Source organism: Pleurodeles waltl, chromosome 12, assembly GCF_031143425.1.
Source record: "Pleurodeles waltl isolate 20211129_DDA chromosome 12, aPleWal1.hap1.20221129, whole genome shotgun sequence".
Lineage (NCBI taxonomy): Eukaryota > Metazoa > Chordata > Amphibia > Caudata > Salamandridae > Pleurodeles > Pleurodeles waltl.
In genome coordinates, this window is record NC_090451.1 from 671,519,965 (window position 1) to 671,538,119 (window position 18,155).

The following is an 18,155-nucleotide window of genomic DNA, read 5'->3' on the forward strand; positions in this document are numbered from 1 at the left end:
AAGTCCGCGCCAGCTCCTCCATTGGCTGATCAATCAAATTATTGGCTATAAGCGTAAGTGGCCTGGGAGGGAGAGCTTGATGCAACCATTGCTTCCTAATATTGTAGCCCTGAAGTTTGGCTTAATCTTAATGTTATACTTGCGTGTTAGAATAGTCATCCCTGGCTCAGGGGTGGATGTATTTAAATAAATATGTTAGGAGAATTCTTGGAAAAGGCCAATAAACATTCATTTGGTATATCATTTTGCACCCACTACAAATGTTCAGTTTGTGATGTGACCTGTTAGTACTTATATAACATTGCAGATTGCACTCCCACTTGCAAACCAGTTGGTGTGGAAATTGCTCATTCCTGGTTTATGAATGGAATAGTAACTCAGCCCTTTAAATCCTTGGGCTCATTCACCATATGTGAACAAATATTGAGCATTTATAAAGAATCATACCCCAGGCTGACTAAACCCTGGACCTTTATATTAACTGAGAAAAGCTGAAGATGATTTCCTGTGGTTTGTGAATATTAATTCTGTCTTTGCATTCTGTCCCTTGCAGTCATTCCCACACAGGAACCCATCGACTTCAATGACATTGAAAGCAAATTTTCACTGAGGACAATTGAAGAACCGGAGGAAGATATCTGCTTCCTGGTCCCGGGCGAAGGCGACTCTGTCTCACGCTGCAACTTCAACCACACAAGTAAAACCTTCGTGGTGATCCACGGATGGACGGTGAGGACGCCTTTTATCTAGCGCTGTTGGAGGGTGGCGGCAATGGTGCTTTATCCTTCTATAAACATAAATGTCTCGATGCACAAGGCCTTTTATGGATGTAAACATATGTTTGTGGATGAAAATTTCTCACCTGTCAGGTATCCACAAAAGGACACATAGGAGTGATAAATGCATTTGCTACTGTGGAATTGTTCACTACAACTGTGTGCATACACACAATCATAAAACTCGCGCAAGAGATGGGGTGTGTCCGGTTGATGTGTTTTGCTATGAGAGTTTATGAACCCCCATGAATTCATGTGGACAAACTCGCCTTTGACCCTTTTACACCCTGGAAATAGTTGAAGATTTTCCCCAGAAAGGCCTAGGGCAGTAGTTCCCAACCTGTGGTCCTGGAAGCCTCCTCAGGGGGTCCGAGACTGCTTAGAAAATTAGACAATGTTAACAGATTAGATCCCAAGCTTTCAGTAATGATTCAGTTGGGGGGTCCCTGGAATCTCATAATGATTCTGTGGGGGTCCCTGGGTTCCAGTAATGATAAAGTGGGGGGCTACAGAGGTCAAAACGTTGGGAACCACTGGCCTAGGGTAAATTTACTTCCAGGCTTATGGAGGACCCCCCAGACATCTTGGTGGTTCTGGAAAGGGCTTTCCACTGGGGAAAATATATTCCCTGAGTAGAAAAAAAACAAAGAAAAATAAACTATGTGGGGGTGCACTGTGAGGCTGCCATTTCCCAAAGCGTAATTCTCCTTGGTGTAATATTCCACTTTGGAGAAAAAGCAACTCCTAAAAATGTCACCTGAGATTGGCAGCTGTATGTGTTGCAGTATTCCAGTCGTATCACTGCTGCTGTTTGTGGATCCCAAACAGTTGTAAATCCACTCCTGTTCTTAGGTGCTTTCACAGGGGCGGATTTACTGTCTTTTGTGGGTTTGCGCCAACCGTTTGCATTCTGAGGGCTAAACCAATTGCAGGAATTCAAGGTACCTGAAGTTTCCATTCAAGCAGAGTCAAATCTCCTCTCCTGATCATTTTTTATAGATCATTGTTTTCATCTGCGTTAGTCTAACCAATTGAAATTGACCAAAACTTCAACTCCCATAATGCATCAGTTTGTTAAATCAAAATCCTACACAGAGGCAGGATGTCCTTGATGACATTAGTCACTTGGCAACCATATGAATATCACTGAAGTGCAGAAATAACTTTACTGCATTGCGTTCCTGTGAAATTTGTGGTTCTAATGTAAATCGAATAAGATGTGGTGCATTATGTCGCATATTGTTTGCACTCTGTTACGACTTCAGCGCCAACATGCCTAGATTGCTGGAACACTGAGTTCTAGGAGTTCCCAAATATCATGAAAACATGCAGCGTACTTGAGAACCCACACATTGCCTTGAGGCACCTAGCCCCTAGTGGCGAAAGTAGTCCATTAGGGATCCCAAAGGGCTGCACTGTAATTCCCACACACTTAAAAATGTAAAAAAAAAAAATCAAGAATGCTCACAGCAACATCATTGCCAACTTTCCAAATTCCATGTGTGATGTGCTGCTCCAGTCCAATTTTTTTTCCGCTGAATTCAGCGGAATTAAATTCCTGTTTTATAATAGCATAAGCAAGACTATAAATCCGATAATTCAGAGAAGAAACCTGGACTGGAGAAGCACATGACACATGGACCTGGGAACTTGACGTTAACACTGGTTCACCTCGTGCGTGTCTCACTGGTGTTCCAGGAAATTTGTGGTGGTCTACTGAGCAGCGAGGACTCTTTTTCCAGCTGCTCCCCTTGTACGCTTTGCATGCCCAGGAATAGACCGGAGTTCTGATGACTTGCTGGAAAATGTTACAGATACCCAGACACAACATTACAGGAGTGTTGCTCTGGTGTGTTGGCAGTTAGTCAACTGTCGTGTGTGATTGTGTGCTGTGCCCTCCCGGGGCACAGGAGAGTGAGTTCACAGGGAATGTTGAGGAATCTGTTGGGGGAAGCAGCTTTCCTGGCTGGACATTGGTGGTTGGTTTAGGAACCAATAATAATATTCGACCTCAGCCTCCTTGCTGCTTGATTGGTTGGGAAATGTGGACGCGTGCCGTAGGCGCACGTTTCTTTCTGACGCAGGATGTTTTCACCCCAGACCAGGCCCCACTTTATGGTTTATGCATGCAGCTCAAGACCAAATTATCAATTCTGAGCGCAGTTTACGCTGGCAGCAGTGTCCTGTGCAAGAAGCATTTTTAGGTCTGGCTTAACAGCATTGCTGTCTGGTACTTATGGTTACCATATACATAGAGTGTACTTTCCTCCTTCCCAGAGGTGTAAAACTCTCTCACCACATGCAATTGGCTGCTTTGTGTATAATTCAACCTTTTAGGAAGTGCACCAAATGGAATGTATGATGGGCTATTTTACCTATGAAAAGTTTACACAATCATCACACTTTGTCACATTCCATTCATTATCTCATGTATCCATTTTGTATAGAATTAATCCTTTTTTCTACTTTTTGTCCCATCACTGGTACAGCCAAAAGTTCTGGTTTATTGTGCTAAATTAACTTTTTGCATGTAACGCATGTAAACGGTATTTGTAAATATCAGTGATTAAATGCGTTGTCATATTGAAGCCAGACCTACTGCCTTTACCATTGCCTGTTTTTCAGTTATTGCACAAACTGTGCCCATTACTGTCTGAAAATATTTTAATGCATGAAATTAGTAGTGCAGGAAAGCAGACTCTTTGCGATACAAGCACAGGGTCTATGAAGATGTACTTATATGTAAGTATAGCATTGCCTTCTGTGTCATAGTTTGGCACTAAAATAACATGATTTAGTTATTGTGGTGGCGGCTGCCTGGCATGTGTGACCATGGCCGAGAAGGGCCAAGCACTGGGTGAAGAAATGGAGTGTAGCTTATTTTCTGCCTGTGTTTTACTTGTGACAAAAGTACTGGAATCAAAGCATGCATCAGTTTGTGAAAAACATATAGTCATTATTGATGTGACATGAGAAAAAGCACCTGAGAATTATTTCGGCATTTTACACATACACTTTCTATATATAAATGAAAACACTATTAAAGATACTATATAATTATAGAAGTAAAAGCACACTGTCAATAGTCATGATAAATATAAACCATAATAATGATCATAAATGCAAAGAAATAAGTGTATTGCGACACGCATTAGCAATAAGTATAAATGAGAAACAATCTATGATGCCCTCTGGCCTAAAGGAATCATGGGAAAGTGCACAATATTGTAGGCATTGGTACAATCGGTGCAAACCCACAAAACATGACTCTGAGCCATGTGCCAGTCCAGGCAGGCCAAATCCAGGCCAGATTCTCAGGATATCTAAATAAGCATTTACTTACACTGAATTTGAATGGAACCCAGGTAAATATTGATTATTCCTTCGTATTATTGTCGCAACACATCCAAATGTCTACCCTCTAAAGAGCATCTGTGGTTTAGGCTTTGTAGTGGATGCTTGAACTAGTATGGTCCGTCCCTAACAAAAATCTTAACAATCTTAACTAAACTAATACTTTTTGGGCAATATTACCAACTCTAGCTTTATCAGATGGGTGGTATATGATGAACAATGCTCCCTATTACACCAAGAGGGCAGGTTTACCTAAAACGTTGTGTTGGTTTTGAAAGTTTCAGAAAAGGCAGGCACCCTAGAGTTACAAAGGTAAAAAAAATTATTTTCAAGAAGTTCAGATGATTATTCAATTGGATCTTTGTGAAACTGATGGACGCGTTATTCACAAAGACTTCTATGAACCTTGGTAATGTGTCCTAACATTCTTTGGGTGATCTGATACATATTTGTTACTTGCAGAATGCGGAACACCTTTGGCACTTAAGATCCTCGTGGTGATAAAGTGTTTTAGTGTCAAACCTGGCAGTGGAACAGGGGTTCAACCGGATGCAGTTTCCAGCCATGGCAGTAAAAATCTTGGGAAACTATTTTAAGAACATTCTGTTCACAATGTGCCCTCATAACGCAGAGGAGATCATTTTCACATGCGTTTGTAGATTGTAGGTGTTTACAATGTGTTTCTTCATACCTTTCGAAGATCTACTGATAACGAACTCAGTAAAACCATGAGTAGGAGCTCTGCCCCAGTATGTAAGCCAAAGGCTTAAGTTCAGGACCAATTGAAAAGCTAACAAAAACTCGCCCTTTTCACTTCTTTTTATTTTTCTAAGCTTCTTAGAGCACACACACGTCAAACTCAGTTGTCAAGGCAACTTGCCCACGTGTTATTGTTCCAATGTGCCACCACTGACCAATGGCTGCAAAGAAGAAAACTACACCTTTAGCAAGCGTACAAATTGAATGATACATTCTTAAGCCAAGAGGTAGCAAAGGTCGCACCAAAAACTGCTTTTGGAGACTTTGAATAGTACGCAGGAGGACAAAACCTTGAACCCCCCGGTTTATATTCTGCCACTACTAGGGTGTACCAAATATTTAATACACAGAACAATTTATCAAGTTCTCCTCTGAAGCCGAGTACTTACTTAGCTGAAAAATACTTAGTGAAATAGTTGTTTTTTTATTCTTTAGTAAAAGTTCCAACAATTTATACAGAATTTTTTTTTAAAGAAAACAATAAACACTTACATCCAATTTTGTTACAACTTTCTTTTACTTCCTTCATTTTCATCAGCATAAAACATAAGAAACCACTAGTGTGACTGTAACTGTTAAAATACTAATTCATGAATATGTTTTATTTATTATTCAGGATGAGTATCTGGGGTTGCAGTCCAATTGGCAGGTTGCTGACTGACTGGGTGCCTTCATTGAGCCAGGAGGGCCGGGTCCCTACTAGAATGTTTTATAGATATACACATAAAATAATCTTGCAAGTGATCTATATAATTAGAGAACTTGATTGGGGTGGCACACATGTAAAATTATAACACAAGTGTACTTGGGCAGTGATTCCCCACATTTTGACTTCTGTGCCCCTCACCCCATTTATCAGTACTGGAACCCAGGGACCCCCACTAAATCACTGGAATCCGAGGACTTTCCAATGAGTCATTACTGGAAGCTGGGTAGCCAGGCCTAAACATTGTGGATGATTTGAACCGCAAAACAATACACAAAAAATACAGAAACAAGCATTCCATCAAACACATACACAAATGATAACACATTTTATTTAATTTGCAATAAAAAAATAAAATTTTTTTTAAAGCTTAATAGGAAGGTTTGAGCTTTCCTAAATTCAATTGAAGCCACACATCGTCCATACTATATTCTGTTTGATGCACCCGCACTGCTCCCACAAATCAATTTGAGGAAAATAATTTAATTTGTAATCTCCAGTTTCAAATTCCTTGACATTTACAGTACATTTTAAAATGTTCAATTGTACATTTAGCACTTTATTTATATACACTTTATTAATCTGTTAATATTGGTTAACTCTCAAAGCAGTCATGGACCCCCTGAACAGGCTTTGGGGGCCCCCAGGCCCCTCAGACCACAGGCTGGGAACCACTGTACTAGAGAAAACTCAGGGAGGACGGAAAATTCCCAAGAGCAGACACAAAAGCTTATTAGACCCTGTTTCTCAGTGTGAATAGAGATTGTTAAAAGCTGGCCTCAAGATACCTCTGATGTTCTAGGTCTCAAGCAGAAGGTGACAGACATGTTACTACAGGGATATCTGAGTTTTGGGTGGTCACATGTGTATAGTGACGTTGCTGTTTTTTCCTTGTGTCTCGGCTCGTCCTGTCATTGTGAACCCTAATTCATCATGTACATATATGACAGCTAACCTCAAAATTTGGGAGGGATCTTGCTACAGACCGGCCTTGGGCATGACAATAACAGACAGAAAAAAGAAACTGCACTCCTGCCTTAGTAGAGATGGTCATGTTTAGAATCTTTTTTGAGCCATCATGCAGAAATGTATTCTCAATTAAAAGGCACATTATGACCATGACTCTTTGTTTCTTATGTTCATTTTTCCGAGTTTTTTTATCAGAGTGCATGAGCACTTCTTGTTCCATTGGCTTCCTCATCAATAGCAAAGCTATTGTACTTACAAAGATATTAAGCAGTTATCAAATAACAGTCACTTTCCACAGAGTCTTAGCCCTAACAGCATAGAACAGGCAGGTGTCTAACGTACGTCCAATCGAGCCAGATCTAGGGCACATGTTCAGGTAAATCCAAGATTATGTAAATGATTCCTGTTAAGGTTGTAATGTTTACAAATGCATTCAGTTTGCATATCCATTAAATATGGCATCAGTCTGGACCAACGCGGGGACACTTTTGACTTAGAAAATGAGGGAAGACTGCAACCACTTTTATTTTTACTATTTTTTTGTATTTAATTTCCATCCGGGAAAATTACTAAATTAAAAAAACGTTTTACCAGCACACCCAAGCGGTCCTTGCACACAAATAACGCCATTCACCCTTGCAGCTCTGAGAATTTTTTTTACAAAAAATAATTTGCAGCAGCTGCTAATGTCGTTTAGAAACTAAAATGCTTAGGGGTGCCGAGCAGTGAAACACGTGGCTGCCACCTCGCTGCATGTTGGCATTAAACCTTGCTTTCAGACAGTGCTTTTCTGATGCTAAGCTCTGCTCCTACATCTCCCAGAATGCATCAAAGCTCACGTCTGGCTACATTTTATCGTGCGAACACATATCTGTACGCTGATGCCTCACATCAGGCATTTATTCTGAAACTGGCGGAACTGATTACTTTTGAAGCTTTGACCTTTAAAACTGAACAACAAATGCATGGAATTGCGAAGTTCACAGAACCCTTTGTAGTTGCCAATGATTGAACCCAGGTGTCCATCGTTCTGTACAGAGGCAGCCAGATGTGGGCCTGCGTTCCCACTGCGCCATCACCACCTCAGGTTATTTATAGAGGGGCGCTGTGCACGCGCAGGCCGACTCATGAATATTAATGAGGCAGAGTTTGGCTGAAGGGACAGTGGGACTCAGCCTTGGGAAGCCTCGCGGGATGCCCCGAGAGTCCCCGCATGTCCCTGTCACAGCCTCGCACACCTCGACCCTCAGCTGCGCACAATTGCCTTTGAAGCGCCAGTTTGTTTACAGCGTGACTATAAACGGGAAGCCGCGGCCGGGAGGGCCTCAACCACACTTTTCAAAAGGGAGACCTGTTGGCTTTGGCAGTGCCTGTAGTCGTTAGCAATGCTGACGAGGAATGAGCACTCATACTAAAATGGTGTGCGAAGTGTGCCAAATGTGCGTCATTAAGGAGAAAACTGTGCAAGATTACGTATAACTACGTGAAACCAGGATTTGGCGTTAGAATCCAGGGTGAAATGTGATTTATTTTGGACAAAAAAAAGTGTAAAATACAAGACTCCCACACCGCCAAGAACTACCACAAAGATCAACAGCTCGTGCTGAAGTTTGCGTTGTTCCCACAATTTGCATTGTTTTTTTATTTTTGCAGCGAATGAATGGCGCGAAATTACAGCATCTGATGTAATAGTGTGATTTTAGATGAACAGCCTATCACTGCCTGTGTACCTCAGCAGCTGACGCCGGGCCGCAGCCCTGCAAGAAACAGGAGAAATCCATCCCAGGGCATATTTCTCACTGTGCTGCAGCCGTGCTGCCCCCGGGGTGACAGGGGTCACAGAACCCGTAACTCATTGCACAGCTGCCCTGGATCGAGAAGGACACGGTTCATCGAGGGAAAAGCTGATGACGGAAGCAGCTGTTTACAAAGTGAAAGTGATCCGCCCTCAGCGCTTTCACTTTGCAAGTTGTTCCCACCGGCTGAAGTGGGTTACCAGTGAGTCCTTAGCTGTGGCTTTTGCAGTCGCAAGCATACTTAAGGTATTGTATATAATATATATATATATATATATATAAATATATATATATATATATATATATATATATATATATATATATATATATATACATACACACACATACATACATGCAGGTTTTACATATGTGCATGCATACATACAGAGAGACAACCAGGCCTACAGACCTGTCAACTCATTCGTGTCGTCTCCTTTCACACGGTCACAGGGAAGATGAGCTGAAAACCACTTTTAGATTTGCGAAACTCCACTAAGGGGTGTGAAAAACACCCCAGGACATCAGCACCAGCCTCAATATATATATATTTTTTTTAGGAGGGGTTTGCAGGTGGGACTGGAGCAAAAGTGCCCCTTAGGTACTTCTTGGCACGAGGCGGCGCCCCTTCAAGTCCCAGCCCCATTTTTTGTTTTAGTTGGCAGGTCTGGGCATATACCCTTTGATTGGCTTGCTTCCAATACAAAACCCTCAGTCCTATTTGTACTGAGTATAAGCTTTGCTAACAGCCACAAAATGCAACCCAAAGCACTCCTGTTCAGTGGAAGCACACGACTTCTGCCCAATCAAATTCTGTTCTCAGGTGAAACAAGTTGTGGGTGAAGTGTAAACCCCTCTCTTCCTTAGTACGGTGAAACTTATTTTTTTGTTTATCACAGGAGGTTGTTTAGAGGCTAAGGATTCAGGATCTGGAAAGGATATGAAAACACATGGATGGGACATGCATCGATGCATGGAGGAAGCAGGCACAAATCAGCACAGGTCTTGGGGGGTCTTCTATTTAGATACAGACAATATCTGTCCATTATGGACATGTCTAAGAAGGAACCCTTTCAAACTTTGGATATAGTGAAGATGACTTTTGACCAAGTGCAGTGCATATTTTAGTGCCTTTGACTCTTAGCTGCCTTCCAAGGGGAGCTTGTATGTTCAGTCTTTTACATCAGTCGGAGTGCCGAGGGATACCTGCTTTTGGATTAGGAATGGCCGGTAGATGAGTGACAGATGTAAAAACATCATCTTCCGTCCTTTCTGGGCTGACATCTGTTTCTAACAGCAGGTTCGTCAGAAGTTTTTTTTTTTGTAGCCCTCATTAATAAAAACTATTTGCAGGCCCATCCTTGTCCTCTCCCAAACCGATTCTCAGTGTTCACTCCAAATGGTTTGTATTTAGGACACATTGCGACAGTGGCAATTGTCCGTTGATAAAAGTATTTAAAGAACATTTTACACCGGGTGAGGAGTTCTTAGAGGATTTTGAGAACATAAATTTCCATTTTTTTTTTCTTTGAAATCTTTCTGGATAATATAAAAAGTATACAATAACAGGACCACTGTGTCTGTGACAACACTCAGCAAAATCCCTCCACAATACATTGAGTGTAACTTTTTTCGACAATCACATAAAAATAAAAAATACGAGGAACTACCGATCTCCAACCCCATATCAATCCAGAATATCCCTACTGCACCATACGTAAAGGAGCAACAGGGGCAGGGCTGTGGAAGAGGTAATAAAGGTCTAATCAAACAAGTTCCATCGATAGGTTAATTACTGATAAACTATTTTGTCCCATGATCCACCGAAGCTCCAATCCAGACAGTACACCACCCAGGGGGACACAACTCAGCTTCAAACTCAGAGCTTCAAACAGTGCTCCCATGACCACATCCCTCAGCGTCCCATCTCATTCAGTGCTCCAGAAAGGCCAGGACAGAATCAGCTCACACAAACACTTGAAGTCTTTGTTCAACTGAGCCCCTCTCGGTGTAGGCCAGTGCTACCTCTGCACCTAGTTAAGCAAATTCCTCCCCCTCAGACCTTGTAGGTCCACATTTTTGCCTGTGGCTGTCAACAGAAACTAGTAAAGACAAGAAAATTATAGCAGGAAAGCATCACTAGAGACATTTTCTACAACTGAACCCTTCTTAGTGGTGGTCTCACATGTACTCACTGTGAGGAGACAAATCACCTTGCCCAAATCTCCAAAATCAGCCTAACTTCTTGCTATTGGTGGTTCATTACAGTTTCAACAAATGTAGCACCAAGGTCACACATTGATTATTGTATGAGCTTGCACCCTAAAAGTGGCTGGACCTGAAGGCTTCTGTTGACAATAAATCAGAAGAAATATTCTAAAAATGATCCCTTTTTCTTCATCGATAAGGAGTCACCCAGCAGCAAAAACTTATTTGGGCTGAAGTGCTGATATGCTTGCTTTGTTCCAGACTTGTGCATATCAGTGGGCTTTAATCTTTCCCTCTGGAACTACTGGAGACTTCCTATAGTTTGCTGAGTTGATGCGGCCAGACCTTGATGATTTGTTTGTGGCCATCAAGGTAATGGCTTTAGAGACTTTACTTTCAGTACTAGGCTTGGCTCATAATTTAGCATCAGCATCCTCACCTGGACCAGGCAGGCCTTGTTCTCACCTGGGATGAGGTTTTCATTTCCCTACAGCAACCTAAAGAAGTTATGAAATGCCCCTGTTATCCCTGATAGAAAACTAACTGGGGGGTGGGGGTAGTGCCTAATATGTAGGATAATCTCCTTTACCGGTATTCCTTATGCTGTGCCCCCTTTCTTGTAGTAAAACTATTTGATGTTATGAAGTGCCAGCTCAGCAGTGTGTGAAAAAGACCACCCCTTGTTTTAATTATGTAGTCTTTATATTTTGCCTTGCCTCCTTGTGTTAAGCCTCTAATTACTGCGTTTGATGGAATGTGGTTTGGTTTGGAAAGAGTGCAGTATGGTAGGAACTGAAGGAGTTAATGTTTCCACTGGCTTTCTCATTCATACACTTGTACATTTGGGAAAAAAATAAATAAATAGTGGCTTCTGATCCAGGTGCCTTCCAGAAGAACTGGGACCTCAAATTGCACACACTGACTTTTAATTTTTCTCGGTGCCCCAGTTTTTCTGAAGAAGGTGTGATTTCGTTCACAGTAGGCATGCCAAGTAATATCTCAAACGGACCTCCCGAAGTGCTCCTGGATCAGAGGTCGAAGTGGGTGGGATCGGAGTGCTCATACTTTTCAGATTTATGAAAAACAGTTCCCCTACTTTTTGTAAAAAGACAACCTTCCCAGGATGGTTAATTCCGATATTTTAAGTGCTTCAGCCTAAGAGTCATGCAGTGAGTATCCAGTGCTGTGAAACCAAAGCCAAGCAAACAGCTAAACAAGCCTCCTTGCCAGGGTGCCTGCTTTCCTGAAAGAAACGCAACAAGTTAATCTACAAATGTATAGGGTCATCTGCAAATGTAAAGGACACATGGGAGCCGGCCCTGGTTTTAATCGACGGAATCACTTAAAGCTTTGTGATGACAAACATTTATTTTTGAGTGGGAGTGCAAAGAGTTAACAACTGAGCCTTGAAGTGTGTGTTTTTAATTGAAATTGTATTTATATAGCGCTTACTATTCCTGGAGGCGTTGAAGGGTCAGTTGTCAAAAAACTGCATTATCCACAGTCAGTGTATTACTAAAATCTATATTTCAGAAGCACTGTTTTTTGTTAAACCTTTTGGGTATTTTGTAGCAGTCTCTAGTATACTGTGTGTAATGCAAGTTTAAAATAATTAATTACATATTCACACATGATCTGACCTTGTAGCACTAAAAATACACAAGTCACTATTCTTCACTGCACCAAGATTTAATTCCTTGGCTCTCTAGTTACACACAGACCTCTGCAGTGCATTAACTAAAAATATGTTTGATAATACCTTAGTGCATTCCCACTGAATAACAATTTTTCATTTAAGAAGCTGTGATTTTATATGATGCTAACTGACTGTGAAAGACCAAAAAAAGTCAGAATATTTTGCTTTTTAGCCACACCTTTAACCCCGCCCCCACGCTCACTGACCCCGAACCCACTACATGCAGCATCATAATTCCCATACTTTTTTTAATGCACTTCGGCCACTGTTCTGGATCAAGAGTTCACTGTGCCCAACTACAGGATGGGAAAGTGGTTGGACTATGTCAGAAGTTTGTTGGACGGTGCTAGAAGTGTAGAGTGCCAAGTGATGACTTCTCAGACCATGATGACAAGCATGGAAGTAGGTGCTCAGTAGAGAAAAAATCATGCAGGTTCCATTTCCTTTAAGTCTTGTCACCAACTGAAAATCAGAAGGAGGGGCAAAGTGAGCAGCTGACAAGCTAAATGTTGATAGTGGATAATATCATTTGCTTGTAAACTTTTTTTGTTCTTCAGTTTTGTCCTACGCCATTTCTGGTGTTGACTCATGAGCTAGTTTCCACTGATGTTTGATTATGGGGATCTTCACCAGGGCTGTTCTTGACACCACAGTTCAAGATTTTGCTCTTTTAGATGTTGTGTAAACCATTTTAGGTTGGGCTTAGGCTTTTTTGTCTGTGTTTGTATTAGTGCTAGGCTGTTTGTGATTTATCTTATTTATTGATTTTAAATATTTGTGTAGCTCTGAATAAAGTGGAATCAGCACGTTTTACACATATCCCTCTTATATTATACAAGTTAACATAATCACAGAGATTGAAACCATCACCGGATTATGGGAAATATTCAAATTAATTGCCATTCAAGGAATGTGATGAGCGTAAGATGGAGAAAGAATTGAATCCTGAATAAAGAGGAAGTTAGACTGAAAAAGAAGTGATGCAGAGATGGCCAGTATACACAACTTAGAGTAAGAAAGATGGAGAAGGAATTACAGACAGTATGCACCTGGATTTATTTGACCTTGAACTTGCAACTGATGATGTACTGGTCAGAGGCCCCCATTTTACACAGGTTGCTAGCACTGAAGTCTGTAGCACCTGTGTCATTGCAGGCCTGAGGTCTTTTTCATGTGGGACCTACCCCATGAGGTATTCCACAGCAGTGAGTTTCACATACCGTCCACCAGTATTATTTAGTTCAGAATGTTGACTATTGCAATATCAGAAAATGAGTCCGGTGCCCACTGCCTACAGCAACTGGCACTAATTAATCACTGGGATGATTAGACTTATGCCGGCCACAGGTTGGTACCACGATCAATGGGATTCACTCAGAGGACCACAAAGGGCAGGAGTAGTGGTGGGTCTTGTGGGATCCATACTCTGAAAAGACATGATCCGTATATAGAAAGCCATTTTGAGCCCAAGATAACTGCTGAGCTTTTGACCTGGATTTGTGAATATTTGGAGGTCACTGAAATTTAGGGTACGAGAAGTTGCCATAGTTTTTCTTCACAACCTCCCAAAATGTTCTAAATGCTGCTATAACTAAAGGCTTTTGCAAACTTTTCTACCTATTCTTCCCTCTAAAATCATGCTTTTGTGTTCCTTTTAAGTTCCTTTGAATAAAAAAAAAAACTCAAACTTCCATACAGTTTCAAAGTTGTGAGGAAAACGTTTTTAAAGTTAACTGGTAACAAAATGGCACATTCATCTACATTAAAATATAGCTCTTGTTCGGAAATATTGCCCATTTTCAGGAAAAAGTATATTAGGGATTAAACATTTTCATTGCCGGACACTTACCAAACTTCGGGTAGGGTGATAATTTATATTTCACATGTGTAATAAAATCTTCACACATGCATAATCAAAACACTGTGTATATAGATAAACAACACTTAAATCCTTTCAAAATTCGATACAGACACTTTTTGAATAGGGTGCCTCAATGTATAGATTGCCACAGTTTACTGTTTTGTAAACTATTGCATAAGCTTAAAATATACTTTGTTTTGATGTGTTGCTTATCCTTGTATATTTCAGTAAGGTGTTTCAAATTTCCGTTTATGTTGAATATGCGTATTAGTAATTAGCAGGTTTTGATAATTTAATGATGATGCCACTTCACTTTTGAATAACCAGTCTTTATATATTTGATACCTTTAATAGTTTTGTACCATTTCCAACTTAGCTTGATTATGTTTATCAGGGATTTGTTAAAGAGATCCTCTTTGAAAATATAAAAAAATGGATTCACGAAATCAGTGCATATTTTCAGGCAAGTTCTTATCTTGTTGAAATAGATCTACTAGTTAAAGGTATGCCTGAGATCTGGTTACCCCTCTTCTCCTGCATCTTTAAGCACAAATGGAATGTTTATCAATTTCAGGTGACTGGAATGTACGAGAGTTGGGTACCAAAGTTGGTAGCTGCCTTGTACAAGCGAGAGCCTGACTCTAATGTGGTGGTGGTCGACTGGCTCAGCCGTGCCCAGCAGCACTATCCGGTGTCTGCCGGATACACTCAGCTGGTGGGACAGGATGTTGCCAAGTTTATAGACTGGATGGAGGTAAGTGCCTAGGAAAATTGTGGGGGAAGTCATATTGCACCTAGTTGTGTTTGATTCATAGCACCACATTTGTGTCTTAACCCGTGTCTTCGTATCCTCGTGGCCACCCTTATAACATTTTAGCTATATCTGCTGTTCAAAAATTGTATCATTTCCTAGGACTTTGGCACTGAATATTGCATGTCTGAATCCTGTAACTAACATCTATTACCATTTAAATAATACTCAGTTTACTGGCGGCGGAGGGATGCCGGCGATTTGCACTTGCTACATTGTTACATAATAGCAGATATGACTGCTGAGCGTTTAGTTCAATGTAACAAAATGTATCTCCAAAGACAGCAAGATGTGATAGTGATTGCATACATGGCAGACCTATTGCATTCTTTTAAAATTTTCTAAAGAAAATCAGTTTGACCTGCCAAAGAATACCGAGACCCTAGGATTTAGTAGCAGCTGCTAAGCAAATTATTGAATTTGGTTGGTGACCCGTAGAAGGTCAGCATACAACCCGTTGTGCTGGGGTTAAGGTCCCTGGGCTGGCAGCCAGCTGGGACTCCGACCCAAGGCTGGTCATAGCTTCTCCACCTGGACAGGCACGGAAGGCCTTCACGGGCCTGCAGGACCCGAAGCCCTGTGAGATCCCGAAGGCTGATACATGTATCTGTAACATCTGCATATTCTATGCATTGGTACAATACAAAGCCTCACCACACTCACAGACTATTCACATTTCTAAGAGATAGTCCCCCTTAACCTCAATGTCTGATGAAAAAACTGTATATTTGTGCTGGTAAATTCCTCGTATTTATTAATGCTGTTTTAATCTATAAGTTGATAACCACAAATTCACGGGTACATTCTAAAATGCAACTTCTTTTTTGATTTTCCAAGGGGGAGTTTGATTATCCAGTCGATAATGTTCACTTGTTGGGATATAGTCTTGGTGCACATGCTGCTGGTGTTGCAGGGAGTTTAACTAAAAAGAAAGTTCAAAGAATTACAGGTAAGAGCACTAATGACATTGTGGTGTACCTTGCCTAAAGTACTTGCAAGACTGCCTTGTGTACCAAATGAATCTCACCATTATTGGAGGCACAGAAGTAGGACCCTAATTTAAATTGCCATGACAATAAAGGGAATATGTGGGAGCCTGATTACCACATATTCCTAATACTCCACTAATTGAAAAAATAGAGCAGAACCACCTAACTTAATCCTGGGGATGCTGCATAACATCCTGAAAATGCTGCGGCTAGCAATGGCCTGGCAGAGGTGATAACTACCATCAGTAAAAGAGTGTTAGTGTTTACTCTACAATGGTGACTCCCCCCATCCTCTAGGCTTTTTTTATGTGTTACCCCTATTTGCATGCAGTAATGCACACAACAAGCACATTCTGGTGCCTCAGACAACAGTAATAGTTACATAAGCATTCAGATAGAATGTGACATAAAGCTCACAGTTGTACTTTTGGCTCAGTTTCCATATTTATCCTCTTTTTTTAGATGTTTTCACAGTTGGCTTTTTCCCAGGTTAACACTGGAGAACTTTTGGGGTGGCGTATGGGGGAAAATTACTTCCTGTGTGGGTTTTCCTACACAACTCGAAATGCTAATTTGTGCCCAAACTCCTGTTTGTGCCCAATTCATGATTCACATGGAGCTCGGAAGGAGTTTATAAAAGTCGGGTTTTGTAGGAGTAAAAACCACAGCGTCCTAAATTTGTGTGAAAACCTGTTTTGCTCAAAGGTGAACTTGTCGAAAGGTCTCATGCATTGCAGCATCAACACGATGAAGTGCAAACATTCACCTGCAATGTATGAATTTTGCACATTGACAATTTTTACTATGAACAAATGTGAGCTCAAAATAGGGATTGACAGATTTGGAGAATTTGATCTGAGATGGGGAAAGTGTAAAGAGAAATGCCTCCAGGTTGCTACCATTCCCTACCTCCTCGACATTTGCATGCAACCGCTTGCCAACCTCTGGCATATAATGGTTTTGTTACCCAGTGGTACATTAGCATTGCGCAATTCACACTCAAACTAAGTAAAGGTTCCATTACCAGATAGAAGTAAACTCCTGGAAGCTGGGTATGTGGACTTTCCCAGTGGTTTGTTAGTGAGATCCTCCTCTAAGACAAGGCACGGACTGCAACTGCCCGATTGGCCTGCACTTATTAGCCCACGTCAATTTTTAATCCAGCATGGAATCCAGCAGTCCTATTCGATTGCAGCTTTTGGCTCCCCGGCCAAGTTAAGGTATCAGTTAGATCAGTTCAGCCTCATCTCGCTATCTCTAGCTATTTCTAATGCACATCTGTAAACACCTGAGACTTTTGCCAATTTCACTGCATTGTCCTTTTAGGCCCATTCATAGCAATCAACTAGAAATTGGGGCATAACAAATGAGCAAGAAAAGATTTGTGTTTGCTCAGCATGAATACCATAGACATTGAAGTATGATTTTGCATCCCAAGGGAGGTGGTTGGAGGATGGTGCACAACTGGTCCCAGGATGTAGCTTTAGTCTATCCCTTCCACTCTCAAGGCAGAAAACATAGACAAGAGCCGCCGATATCTTTAAATATGTTCATTGGGTCAGATCTATCGGCGGTTTGTACAATTTGGATGCTTCTAAGCATACCACGGGAATAGTGGGTGTTGTTAGAATCTGCTTTGTGAACAGCAAGGATTTCTAAGGGATGAAAATTGTCTGGTTTTCATTAACTGGTGAGTGGATATCTGAATGCAATATGCTGGCTAGCCCTTTAGCAAGTATCTGGATGTCATTGCTTATTTAGAAAAAAATAGGAACTGCGGTCACTTGCCAAAAGTTTATTTTCAGCATTTCTATAAAAGAATTAGGAAAGGCTTAAGTATAGTCTCTGGCTCTTCTGCTTCACGGATGCCTCCTGGTAATCTTCCAGCAGCAACACAGCAGTGGGATGTGTACGCTCAATGGAACTCTGGCTGGAGCCCGTCCATGGGGATGTGCTTGAGTTTGAGAACCTGAATCCGCTCCTCCTTCACAGCATATACATCTCTGTTTAACTTTTTAAAGAAGATCAACAAGGCCATTGTAGCTGAATAAGAATAGAAAACAAATTGCTCATTTTTATTTTTAATTTCTTACCCATAGTTAGCCTTAATCACTTCAACAAGTTATGAGCCTTGGAACCTATTAAGATTGTCATAACAGACAAGAAGAGTGTATAACCAGATATCAAATGATCAATATGTCCTGTATCTATCAGTGTAGGTTGTAGGTGGTCT

General features: G+C 41.1%; 1 protein-coding gene across 3 annotated transcripts in view; it reads left to right on the plus strand.

The window, feature by feature from the left end:
* Positions 1-18,155, plus strand: part of LPL (lipoprotein lipase) — a 57,785-nt gene that overhangs the window by 12,859 nt on the left and 26,771 nt on the right. For all 3 annotated transcript variants that reach the window (XM_069218572.1, XM_069218571.1, XM_069218570.1), the window contains exons 3-5: positions 554-729; positions 14,697-14,876; positions 15,771-15,882. In XM_069218572.1, coding sequence (XP_069074673.1) covers positions 554-729; positions 14,697-14,876; positions 15,771-15,882 — 468 coding nt within the window. The remainder of the gene's footprint in view (positions 1-553; positions 730-14,696; positions 14,877-15,770; positions 15,883-18,155) is intronic.